At 41.7% G+C, this 14022-nt stretch overlaps 1 protein-coding gene across 25 annotated transcripts in view; it reads left to right on the forward strand.

The window, feature by feature from the left end:
• The window catches only part of LOC128755626 (adhesion G protein-coupled receptor L3-like), a 207692-nt gene that overhangs the window by 152142 nt on the left and 41528 nt on the right, over positions 1 to 14022 (forward strand). For all 25 annotated transcript variants that reach the window (XM_053859459.1, XM_053859471.1, XM_053859479.1 and 22 more), the window contains 2 exons: positions 5944 to 6127; positions 11750 to 11872. In XM_053859459.1, the coding sequence (XP_053715434.1) occupies positions 5944 to 6127; positions 11750 to 11872 (307 nt within the window). The remainder of the gene's footprint in view (positions 1 to 5943; positions 6128 to 11749; positions 11873 to 14022) is intronic.

The raw sequence follows: 14022 nt of genomic DNA on the forward strand, positions 1-14022 counted from the left end.
TAACTGCTGGCTCCTGTGAACCGAGAGTAGAAATGAGTCTCAGGAAGAGAAGAGAAGAGAAGGTCAACATTTTTTCTTTGTTTAGGTCCACACTGACGTTCAAACCCAAACCAAGCATGATGAAGCGTGTCAAATACGCTGGTCTGGCCCACAACAAACATCACATCGTTGACAGTCGACAGTGCTTTAATCATTTTAACGTTTAACTCAATTAAGCTGAACAAGAGGAGGTGACAAAGGAGGACATCAAGGAGATCGAGTCAGGCCAAAATGAAGGAGACAGACATGCTGTGACAACCTTGGGAAATGCCAAAAGACAAGAAACTATCTGAGCAAATTCAGTGCTCTTGGCTCTTTGCCGCAATAATGACTCAAATTAGAAAGTTACATGGGGCCACCTTTTCCGTTCACATTTGCTGACTGCTTACAAGCCCTGTTTTAATGTCATACTCTGTAGAGTCATTATCCATGAATAAGAGATTGTTGTCTCCACTCCGTCACACAGGAAATGCGTGTCCCTCAGTACTTAGTGAAATGAAACAGGATTCCATCCCACCCTCACTCCCCTGTCGCTATTTTGCCAGTGCAACCCGCGGGTGACATGTTCTGTGCTGGTAAACAAGACAGGAAAAGGTGATCCCCAGGGTCATTTCCACAAATTTCGGAAATTCAGCCCAGCCTTGTCTTTTCTGACGCTGTCTTTGTCATTAGGATGAGTGTTGTAAGGAATGTGCACTTGACCTCCAATATGAAAGGCATGCACGTTGTTAGAAACACTCTGACAAGACGTTGTGATTTGCGCTAGCCGGTTATGATGAACCGTTTCCACTGCTCTTTCACATTAAAGTGCTTCTGCCATCTATATATAGTGTTTTATTAGGAAAATGTCGCGCCTTATTTCCTATCTGAATGATGCTCTTCACTCCAACTTGAAACGGTTCCAGCGTGAAGAACATGAAGAAAACCATTTCCAATTTGAATTAGCGAGGACGCGGAGCCTGCAGTGTAAATTGACAGGCTGATTTTTTTTTTTTTTACTTTCAATAAAAACAAACAAAAAAATGAATATGTCAGCACTGCATACACCTCAGTGTGAATTGGGGGGACAACACCTTTCAGATATTAGTAAGTCCAATATTGGATTCTTAAATAAAGCACCTAACACATCTGGAGTTCACTCTGCCGTGATCAGCCCGGCACCGTCACACACTTTGGTCGGGCCATTGCAACATTTAAGCAGAATCAAATCCCAAGTTCACTATTTATTGATTTTAGTCAGATTCCATTGATGAACACGATGTAAACACTGCTCCATCCTCAGGCAATAAGAAGTGACTGTGAGTTATTGGTACAGTGAGGTACTCAAACATGGTTTGCTGGTCATTGCAAAAGGATGTGATATTACTGTCTGAAAATTTTCTGTATTTTATACCAGTTAATACCAGTAACCGTTACATCAGTAACACTGACCATGACCAGTAGGTATATGAGTTGCTGGATGTTTGCTCAGAAATTGAATTTGACCTTTGTTCTTGTCACTGTAGACTCATGGTAAACAAGTGACGCAGCCTACATAATATCACGTTTCAGCTGCGCAGTACACACCACCATTGACGTAACCAAGGACACAAATGTTCCATCCTTAACAAGTCCTCTATATGACACCTCATATAAAGTGCTCACCTTTAATTTTCTGAATGTGTCATGCCCATTCCCGCCTAATGTCCTTGTGGTAGTGTTGAAGAACATGGAGCTAGTGTCCTCAGGGAAAGGAGGCAATAACAGAGAGAGGTATTTTTATTTTTATATTGTTGGTAATTAAAGCGATTAACAACAGTGATTCAATCCTTTTAATGAGGACAGAATATATATGGTACACACAAAGAAATCCTCACAAGGTATTGACTGAGGTTTCTTCTTTCCTCCGCAACAAACTGGCTATCAAGATTGTGTTGAGATCCAAAACGCTGGTCAATAATTGATATTTTCTGAATTGGCTAACCTCTAAGCGCCGTCTGCTCGCAGGGCAGAAGTGCAACAAGCGATCCCAAAGACATCAAAGCTCAGGCCGTACTACAGCTTCAGCCTGCGAGGGGCTCTGTTGTGATTTTTGAGAAGAGAGAATTAAAGCAGTCAACAAGCAGAAGATATTTGATCTCTTATAACTTCTTGCAGCATTTTGGATGAGCTGAGTTGCCTTGTGAGACTTGTGTGGGCAGACTGACAACAAAGAATTGCTTTAATCAGAATCAAGAGAGAGCAGATTTTAAGCTCTAAGTTTCTTTATTACTGTGCCATGCTCACAAAACTCACTGTGCAGCGTGAGCCAAATTAAACTGAGAGCATAGTGCCCTAATAATTACAATCACAAAAGGAGCTGATGACGTAAAGAAATGTACTCACTGAGCTGGAATTTTCCAATTGTACAATAGTTCATGCAGCACTTTGGTATGAAGCTTTGCTTGTCAGGTTGCTTGTTTGCCTGAGCAGAGCTGCGCGCCTATGGAAGAGCAACTATTGGGCTGGTGGACAAAAGACACGCGATTCGACTCAGAGTCCGGATTTTGGCCTCGTGCACAATGTTCAGTTTTGAACTTGGACTTGCAAAACTTGTCTTGCTGCATCTATCTGGGACTCCTTCCATGATGTCTCAGCCCGTCAAATGGTTCCCTTTTACCCTCACTTCATGCAGAAAGCTTATCCTACTTCTGATATCAATGTTTGATAGACCCTGCACCCCTCTGCCCTCGTGTCACTTCTCTTTATCAATTATCTATTGCATATTCTCTGAGCAATGTGACCTTCCTGTGTCACCCGGCAATACATTCGCATCATCCATTTTATCTTCTTTGCTCCTTCATCCAAGAGAAGACAGACAGAAGACAGCTCCTTCTGCTAGTCCATCATTGCCTTTTTTTTCTACCCGCAGTATTTTAAAAGGAACTATCTGGAAGTGGTGATGGAAGAGGGAAAAACAATGTCAGTGCCTGAAGAAACTAGCTCCTTAATTGAGAAGGAATCAACCTCTGCCTCTTGCTGAATGTCAAAAGGTGTGATTGGTGATTGTCTGCAGATAATGAATAATTACATCCAAGACAGAAGACGTGCTCTGTGTGTGTGTGAGAGAGTGAGCGAGAGAGAGTTCTTCCACTGTGATTCTATTTCTAAAGAAGGTGTGTGCTCATTCTTACATCACTCAGGGAGGGTGTGATTGTGCGGGCTGCTGAGTGTATTATGAATGAGCAAGGCTCCTGGTGCTTTTTGAAATTCTCTGCTTGTTCTTGTGAGGAGAATCAATGCAATCGACGATCTACCTTAAATGTTAAACTCTTGTGAAACACAGCAGGACAATGCATGCTCGTCTTTCAAGAAAGACTCCGCTGGTGTAGTTAATGAACTCGCTTCATCCACAGTCAACAACAATCGTTTCATGGAGGCATCTGAATATGTTTCATTGCTAGGACTCTCACAGTTGCTGCAACCAGGTTGGGCTTCAATGTGTAATTATTGAACCTTGGCAAGTTCTACTGTATGTGTCAAGTTTGCAGGCGCAGATTTTGTGACAAAGCAACTACCTTCTCGAAATCTTTTTTTTTTGTCATTGTCAGTAATCTATCAGTTCAATTACAATAGATATCAGTCCAGTTATTTTTTTATTATTTTTTTTCTCCAAAGTGACATTAAAACCTCTTGCCTTAACTATTTCTTCTTCCTTGCTTTTTTGCTCAAGAATTTAAGACTGTAGAAAGCAGTCCGAACGTCTTCACCCTCAAACATTAAGCAAGTTTGAAATTCACCCTCACACTTCATCATGACTTGAGATAAAACATATTATAATTGGAAGTAGACCTTTGAAGAGGGATGCAGCGCTTAGCATCAGGTCGACACCAGGTGAAGCTAGGAATTGAGGGAATGAGTAACTGTGTCTGATCGTGATGATGCAGTGGAACATATCCAAAGCTGTCTGCGTCATTAAGGTTTCATGTTTCTACAAAGTTTTTAAAAACTTGCCGAGGTATTCATGTACAGGTTTTCAAGGCCACACAGATCCTTCATTTTTAGGATAATTAATCAATACCGACTGGTCACACGTGTTTGATGTTGTGCCGGACAGCAAGCTGTGCAAAACAGATCTCTGTTTTCTGCTCGCTTTTGGACCTGAGGGGGACGAGCTGTGGAAAAAATGAAAATGATGACTGGGGTACGGTGTGTGGTGAACTCAAAGCATTGCCATGAATACTCCTTCATTCTTCACAGTATTTAAAAGATGGTTAATTGTACAGTTGTCACAACTATCAAGTAGATCTAAGGCTTCTCGGGTATCCATTATACATTGTGTAAGTGAAGACCATGGTACTGCTCAAGTATTACATAGTGATTGATTCAGGAGACATTCTGAAACTCACATGACAGTGTCTGACCAGGGATTGTGTCTTGCTGCATGTTGTTTAAGGTTTAAGGTGAAAAATCTTGGATATATGGGAAAAAATGTGAGCTGCATGTCTGAATTATTGAAGTTCAATTCAGAACGTGTCCTTAATTAATAACTTGTTTCATACTTGAAACCCCTCCACTATTAGTTGGACAATAATCCAACCATGTTTTAGCTCAGTCAAATCGCTTGTAGTTCTTCTCTGATGTGAAACAGTCTTACATGTTTGACTTAACCCCATATCACTTTACAACTGCCTTTCAAAATCTTGTTTCAAAGGTGTGCATTGAAGTGAAGCCTTTTTAGAAGTCCACATCTTGACCCCCGCTGTTTTGTATAAAAGTGTAGTTTCTCAATAAAGATCACGAGTATCTGAGATAGCTTGTGAAGTGAAAGAAAAATCTAAGTTGTTAATTCATCAAAAAAGAGCGAATTATTTTTCACACCTGTAATTTTGCATAATGGAGCATGTTCCTGTTGCTGCACCAGATAAAGTCTCTGCATTTGACCGCCTACTGTCCGCCCACTGACCGCCAGCAGTCTGTTTTGATTGGCTCTTTTGAGCAGCTTTTCACCGGAGCAGATCACAGTCTATGATTAGTATTCAGCACGTGGATCTTGCTATTGGCATTTTTAAATCTTTAATAGCTCTTAATTCTTCATCTTGTCTCCAGAATGGCTGTTTCTTCACTGCTTACTTGCTTTAGCATTGTTTTGTGGAGATTAAAGTTGACTAGTGAGTTGTTCTCTGTGTTCATATGGAGTCTTGGGTCCCACCACAAGTGTCATCAGCCTGTCTTTGATGATGGGTGTCGTGAGTTATCAAACATCCACACAACTAACCTTGTGAGCTATGATCTCCAGTTACCTTGTATCCAACCTGAAGTACTTTTCCTTGTTCATCATCTAACTGGCATCATGAACACTGCAAATCTCCTCATATCTGCTAAAAGCTCCAGTGGGATGTGAACAATTCTCCCAGAAACAATTTGGTGGTTACTGTTCATTGGCACTTGACCCACTCATTGTACATGATTGTGGTGCCATGTGTCCAGATGTTCAAGACTTGGTGAGGCCCTCTAGTTACAGGGCCTCTAACTGAGTAAAATAATGAATTATTAGAAATCTGAAATCTAGAGCAAAGTGAACGGACTCAAGAAACCCAACAGTTAGCTAACTCTTTTGGAGGTGCTAATTAAGCTTGCACTCGTATTAACTATATTTTGAGGCGTGAAGTGTTTTGTGCTCATTTGCACCGTGGAACATTTATGACACCAATTAGAGCCTGTAGCCTGCAGCCATATGAGATCTGGCCTCAAGCTTTGCAAGCCCTTGCACTGTTGCAACATCTTTGTCGTGAAGATAAAAAGAAAGTGCAAAGCGGAATGAAGCGCTTGTTACGTCACCACCACTGTTAAGTCTATTCAAAGTAGCATTTCGTTGCTGATGCCTGATCCTCATCAGTCATATGACCACCCAGTTTTGCTGAGCTGACAATGTGCTCTCTTCAGGCCATGGTGGAGACGGTCAACAACTTGCTGCAGCCGCAGGCCCAGCTGGCGTGGAGAGAACTGAGCACGAGTGAGCAGCTGAAAGCAGCTACCGCCCTGCTGGACACAGTGGAGCAAGGTGCCTTTGTCCTGGCAGATAACCTCCTCAAGACAGACATCGTCCTGGAGAACACTGACAACATTCGTGAGTACTGGAAGGTTTCTCTGTGTGTGCTGGGGTGGCAGTAGGTGTTTATTCTGAGTCAGCAGCAAGCTATTCCACATGGATTTAATCTTGGAGAGAACTGTAGTGAACATAATTCAGTTTGTGGAAGCTGGGGATGTGCCAAGTCACCTACGAGGCTCTGTAATACAGTATTTTTTTTTCTCTCAAAACAAGTCCCATGATCTGCTCTTTGCACCTTGACCAAGAAGTGCATCACAGTGAAGATTTATTTGTCATTTTGATCCAAACTGAGCTTTTTTTAAGCACAAAATCCATTCTTTTTTTTGCAAATTTGTATTTCCAGACCCAGAGCTTTGTGCTCACCACACCAATCTAAAGCAATCCTCAAATACTGGGGCAGGCCCCCCTGGGAGGCGTGTGGAGCGATGCGGGGGGCCCTCGGGACATACTTTTTTGCTGTAATGGAATAAAGTGTAATTGCACATCCACTCATGTCTGGCATATGACTGTCATATTTGGCATAACCGTGCAGCCCTACTAGGCCTCTTAAAATAGGATGTATGGAGTCAGTCAACTCAAGTACACTCGAGTGTCTCTCAATAAGATCATAATAAAAAACGTACCTGTCTTGAATCAGAAAGCACAGTCTTTGCCTTTGCTGGAAAAAATAGTGTAACGTTTGCACCCTGCAGCTCATGCATGGGAAATTGAAGCACTTTAAACTGGGAATGCTCTGTTCAGGGTTTTTGCTGCTGATACAGATCACCGATACCGATCACATGGATTAATTGTCAATTTGGAATCAAAAAGATGAGACCTTCTGTGTTCATGATGTGAAAAACACAACCATTAAGTTATCATAATTCTTCAAATATTTGTATATACCTCTTCAAGGAGGACAAAAATAGAATAACCTTGCCGAATGCAGCAACTATTCTGTCACATAATTTGATGTGAGACCATCGCAGTCTGGTGAAGCTCGAGCAGACGATGTTCTGTGACATATTTACGCTTCTAGCGGGGCTCAGGGAGACAAAGAGAGAGACAGAGAGAGAGGGAGAGCACTCGTCTTCCATCACAGTGTTCATGAAAGTTCCCGCAAAAGTTTCAGATTCAGGTGGCGAACTAACACTGCATCTGACTCAAAAAAAGCAGTGGATTTCATTGATTTCCACTCTGCGTGCATGACACCTGAGGAAGGCTGGTCAACCAGCTCGGTGAAATGAGTGATTATCGTACAACTTATGAACTTACTAACAACTTGCTTATCTTTCCGAATGTCACACTCGAACTGGCAGGTGTCTGCCTCACTTTCATCAGCTCTCCAAGCTCCGTCAAGTGCTCGTGCTTTAAATGACGCATTTATAGATCTATAGATATATTTATATATATAAATAGCTGTAAAGGTGCTGAGAGAGTACACACCTTCACCGTCCGCCATATCATAAAAACGCAATACACAAATGAATAAAACAACCTCCATGATTAAATAATTGCATTGCCTGATGGGAAAATGCATACTAGATCCTGTTCCACTGGTACGCTTTAATTGTGGCCGTCTCAAGTTATGTTTTGTTTCTAACATGTGGTCACACATCTGGTATTTACAGGTCAGTTAACGTGTGTGGTATGTCATAAATCCATTTCTCCCTCATCAAAGTTCCTCTACTGAAGAAAATTGGATGAAAAAATAGTGAATATATCCATCTACTCTTGCGGCTATTGAGACTCTTCTTTGTGGTGTATGTGAATGTACAAGGGCTGAAATTAAATTTGACGTTGAGTTATTGCAACTGCAAAACAGAGTTAAGTAAAATGACCCATTTTTCAGAGGTTGGTTACGTGGGAAAGTAGAATTAGAGGATAAAATACATTATGATGTATTACCTGCTCCCAGGATTAGATTTTTTCCTCCTCCAGTTTCCATGGCGACTTAAAATTTTTTTTTTTTTTTTTCCATCAAAAAGAAGGTGGTAGTCGAATTAATAAAATAGTTTTTTATTGTATCCGACGCACAATTCATCAGGGGGCTTAAGGAGAGTCCAGATTTGTGTGAATGGTGAAAGAGCCTGCGCTTGCAGTATTCGGCGAAGATTTTACAGCCCATTGTGGCCGCCTTGTTAATTATGTGCTGGTGACATGTTTACTAGCCCTTATCTTTCTGTTTGCCTGGCTTATTTTTTTCCCTCTGCCAGTTGGCCTCATCGGCTCCAGCTCCATGCCGCGTGGGCTTGTTAAATGAGCACAAGGAGGTCCATTCAGACATTGGTAATTACTGCAGCAGCTAATTATTGATCTCGCTCTTTGAAAATGTTTTTTTTTTTGTGTGTGCTGCCGCTCACAATTTCGTCCATGGAATTTTCTTTTTGTCCTTTTCCTCTCGTTTTAGTCCTAAGTTGATAATGCGATCGCGCATTCCCGCACAACGTGTCTGTGTTGCTGCTGAGTTATTTAAACAAGCTTTGATGGTATTGCTTCAACTTTTTTTATTCATAGAATTCTCCCTAAGCTCTTTTCAAGCTCTTTTACAATGCTACACAGTGCAACAGTGAGGCAGTGGGTAGGAAAATGTTTCTGTTATTCAAAAGGCAAGCCTAGAATCTTGGGATTGGAGAGCTATCTGGGGTATTGTCTCAGCAAAGTTGAAAAGGGATGTGTCACTGAAACCCCCTGGCCTTTACCACAGTACTGGAGAAGACATAGCGTTTTTTTTGGGGTTTTTTTGTTGGGATGGAAGATTGACTGAGTGAGGATTTAATGTGGAGCTTGTTGAAGAGGTCAATGTCAACTGGCACTGCGTCATCATCAAAATGTCTAATGAGAGAATCTAAGTTTACTTGTATCATTTTTGTGGCTGTGTGTTTCTGTCATCAAGTGTAGCTACTGTTTCTACTCAAATCAAAGTGTGAATGAGGACGATCTCCAGTGTATTTCAATGGAAACTGATGAGCCATGTGAGGCATATGTGTTTAGACCATATGTTGGGAGTTGTGATCCATGTTTTTATTCATTCATTTCACTTTTCGGTGTGGCTCGTGGCTGTGGAAACGGAATGAATCTATTGTTATTATGAATTACAGCAGAGGTATACTGAACAAAATGGTCATTTGTATACATCATTTACTGCAGTCTTATCTTTATTAATTTATCTGCATGCTGAAAATTGAGTTGCCTATTGTTGCGATTTGATGTTTTTGCTTTAGAACATCTTTATTGTGTGTGGTCTACATGATTACCAATTTTGGGCACTTTCTTTTTAAAAAGTTGCGATAGTCACTTCTTGTTGCTGAGACACTTTAGTGTAAGTTAACAAATGGAGCAAATACAAAACCTCTGATGCTGTGTGATTGTGTTAATGTTCATGCGGGTGATACTTACATTGGATGTCAGTATATCACGCCATGGGTTGATGGTTCATGTGTGAGTTAACCTTCACGTGGCTTCATGTCAGTGTTCCGGGAGTTATTGTGACATTTCTGTTATCCAGGTAGTTCAACGCGTTTGAGACTAAACCCTAGTCTGCTGTTTTATTAAATCATACTGTTTCATGCCATTCTAACTTTGATGGAGTGGGCTTTCTCTTGTAGCTGTGGATCCTATCAGTAGCTCACTTTGCAGTGGAGTCTTTGAACCATAAATTAGGGACTTGCCACAGACACAACAGCTGTTGAGCTGCCGCTGCCAGCTTGTCTTCCCCCGCTGCTCTTTATCTCATCCTTGTATCTGTCGCTCTCAGTGCTCCTCAAGAATAAGATTCCTTGAGATGACAGCGTCCTTTTCTTCTATCAAGGGTATAAGAAGGCATGTGTTTAAACATTTAAGATGTGAGCAGCTGTGAAACTCCGCTTCCTGCTGCTCTGGAACAGACGTGAGGCAACACTCACAGTCATTTGATTGTTTTGGTTTTGGCATGTGTTAGCACCACTGTCATTTAATTCAAAGGATGACCTGTTGTTGCAGATCATGTATCACTGAAAGTAATACAGCACTGACGAAGAACCTGCCGTCTCTTTGACAAATAAAAATGACTAACTCTAATGACCGTGTTGGTGTCGACACTCGAGTTCTCACAGGGAAGAGACCACATACACAGCATAGAAAGGGGCATTTGCTGGAGTTCATTTCATTTAAGAATATATAGTTGAGGGACTATGAGTTGTGTCTGAGGTGGAGTGTACACGCAGTTGTTGAATATCAGCACTTTATTTGGCTGAATTATTGAGAGGACACTGGTGTGTTACTCCTCAACATACGTTATTCAGATGTGCTTTATTTCGGCCACAATTCTGGCCAGAGTTCAGTCGTATGGACCACGGTGTCCTTTTCTTTAGCAAGGACGCTGCAGCAAGTGATGCTATAGACGCGTCATTGTTACCAGTTGAGGATATGTGTTGGTGTGTGTATGTGTGTGTGTGTGTGTGTTCCATATACTTCTATCTTTGTGAGAACCTGTATGAGTTTTTATTCAACAGAGTGAAGACATTTTTGCAAAGTGAGGTCATTTTAGCCAGTCCTCACTTTGTCAAACCTCAGTTTTAGGGTAAAAACTACAAAATATCTCAGTTATTATAATTGTGTTTTAGTTTGGTAAAGAGTAAAGGTTAAGTTTAGCCATTTGTTTTAGATGGTTAGGTTTAGGGGAAGAGGCTGGGGAAACGGTTATAAGTGAAAATATGAAAATAAATAAAAATGTGATTAATCCAGCATGCCTTTCAGCATGCATGTATTAGACTGTTTTCAGTTTTGCAATACGTGAAAGATGAAATAAAGCTTGTCAAAATATCAATACAAGAATTTATTTTCAATTTGTTATGATTTCGTTTTAGTTTCTTCACGTCAATCTTCATTTTAGTTTCCAGCAAAATAAAAATGCATGAAATTCCACGGGTTCCCTGCAGTTACCTATAATTCAAATTGTAGGTAACTGAACATTAGGAGAAGAGACATTCTTGCTCATGAGAGGACTTGAATATTTGTTGTATTATGGTGTTCTGCCCTCTTCACCCTCTTCACTCGACAGACTTCTACTGCACAGAGGATGCACTGCTTTCACTGCTGAGTGCCTGTTAGACCTACCATGACTGCTCTGCGCATAACCAATTGGATGGTGCTGTGGGTGGATGCTGGAGACAGAGTTCCATTCAGTAGAGTCAGTAGAACTGCTGCATCAGAGGCAAAAACACAGACAATTGATTGCTTTCCAATTGGCCGCCAGATTAAAAAATAAATATAAAACAGTGGTGGATGTCTTGATGAAACCATCCATCTACATCAACTGAGACATGCATGTCCGCTCCAAGATGGTGCCGGTGTTGAATCATCTCTCAGATGCGCTGATTCTGCTCATCCTTCCTTAAACTAGTCAGTCATTTTTTGGCAATTTGCTGCGTACTGAGCCAAATAGCTGCTGCTTCCATTGTGACATGTTTCATGATCCACAGAGAAGAAGTCATGGCACCACCTATTGCCACAGAGTCAGCATTGCTCTTTAATCCAGTCACTCCTTGCTGTATGTACTTGGACACTGGGGCTGAATTATGCTATGGCTGTTGTCTGACTATTTTCTGCAAGTACACATACGACAATTGGAATCTTGGTCTCTGAACTTTTGGTTTTTTTTTCCATTCCTTTCCTGTGCAGAATTGGAGGTAGCAAGAATGAGCACGGATGGTAATTTACCGGACCTGAAATTTCCTCAAACCAATGGGCATGGCAACTCCATCCACCTCTCTGCAAACACGTTGAAGCAGCATGGTAGAAATGGTAAGTATATGAACTCTCCCAAGCACTTACTATGTGGCTCTCGCTTTGAACAAGGCACATATTGCTACCCAGTATGTTAGGGTCACTGACGGCCACAACATAACGTGCAACGTATCCAAAGTGAAGCACTATGAATGTTTTAGTTTGGATTGTTTTCTCATTCATTGGTCACGGTGGGTGGGTGTCCTGGTGCAAAAGGCATGAGTGGTGTCATAAATATCTGACACTACTCCAGCTGTGCCCGACTCCATGCAGGTGGATGAGTGTGTTTGTGTGTCCTAGTGCATCATTACACTAGGCTACTGAAAAATCCACCTGTGCAGAGCCTGAATTGTTGTCTTGTCATCAGGGTGTGTGGCGCCTTACACTGCAGGAAAGGAACTTTATTGTAACACTACTGCATACAAGTGAAATAGCAAGGGGTGCAAGGAGTAGAGATACAAGTTATTATCAAGAAGGTATGTTTTAATTTTCATTGAGAAAAAATATCTTTAATACTGGAATAAGAAAAGTGATTACCATGGGATTGCTGCCAGAATTGTTGAATACACTGACCAAGATGTAGAAGATAACCAACAGGGCCAAAAACAGAAATGTATATTCCCTCTGGCTATGCTGGGAAATTCTGTCCAAAGTAATGGGACTTGGCTCAATGGAACAACATGGTGGAGTCTGATTGACTTATTACTGGTAATACTAACTACTTTTCAGCCTCGCGCTGCCAACTCACACAGAATGGACCTAAGACTCAATTGATACTTCTTACATGACCTCATGTAATAAATCTACTCTGTGACATGATCCGCACCAGCCGACAGCGATGTGTGTCGAGGAGAGTCTGGAGGACTTCTGTTGTCCTACCTTGGGAAAGTAGACTTTTGCTTCCCATACGGATGAAAAAGGCAGCCATCAGTGTTGCCTCCTACGCATAGTTGTCATTGTAGCCTCGTATGCATAGTCGTACACATAGTTGTTGCGCGACCCACACCCCCATCCCGGAGGTGTGGATCGCACATCGCGGTGTGCAGGTTGTTTCAGAAATGTGCGCGGGGCTCACAGGCATCGCAGGGAGACTTGCTGTAGCTCTCTTCACTGAATTACAGGATGTCATTTGCTATTTGAAACCCCTTACGTGGTTCTTCTCCTGTACGATACTGAATGGAGTGCAATCCCATATCTTACCCTTACCCAACCTCTGGTGCTAAACTTAGAATGGATGGAGTGCTGTCCCTTGGCTTACCTAACCCCAAACCTTTTTTCACGTCACGCTGCCAATGCGTCAACAGCCTTTTTTCTCAGTATAGGATGCAAAAGGCAACTTTCCCAACATGATTATATGATGATACGTGATGGGAGTGAGGATGGGTTGATTTGGCCCCTATCACCACTAGTTTAGCACAGTGCTCAGCATTCCAATACATGTCGACTCTTCAGGACTCCCAGTGTAACTTGTTTGCCTTCTTCAGGTAAACAGAACAATTTCGCCATAGTGTTCTGTCATAGGGTTTTGTCCGTGATATGGGAGTGAGTGTTTCTCTTCAGCGACTCTGGCAAGTCATCCTTGCAGTGTTGGCACTTCACACGACTTACTAAGGCCACCTTCTGCAGAAGTTGAAGATTGTGTTCAGTGTTTTTGGCCTACAGAACAATGGGGTCATCAGGAGGCATTCTTTAGGGCAGTTCTTGGAAGGTGCATGTTTCTTCGGGTATTTGGGCTGTTGTTTTGGGCCAATTTGCAGTTGAGTTGTTCATCATTGTGCATCATTTGTGAGCGCATTGCCCAACTATCCCCTCATCCCCACACCAGTCAAAGAATACAGTGAGAGCGACTTCATCTCAATAAAATGACTTGTTAAAGTCATTCTGTTAGATGAGATTAGATGAGTTCAACGTGAAGGAACTGCAGTTAAAGAAGTGCTATTAGTTGGTGCCAAGTTCACAGGCGATTAAATAAGATACGATCTGTTTTACTGTTGTTCTCAGCTCACTTACTGGTCTCTGCAACTGACCAATTGTGACAAAGGCTATGAGATTGGGGAAATTGAAATGCCTAATCCGGGGAGATGAGAGATGCTGTGAGAAACAATGCATTCTAGTTCTGAATGGAATTTAAGCGTCATTCATTCGTATTTCATCAATCCTTTCTATTG

This window comes from Synchiropus splendidus, chromosome 3 (assembly GCF_027744825.2).
Source record: "Synchiropus splendidus isolate RoL2022-P1 chromosome 3, RoL_Sspl_1.0, whole genome shotgun sequence".
NCBI lineage: Eukaryota > Metazoa > Chordata > Actinopteri > Syngnathiformes > Callionymidae > Synchiropus > Synchiropus splendidus.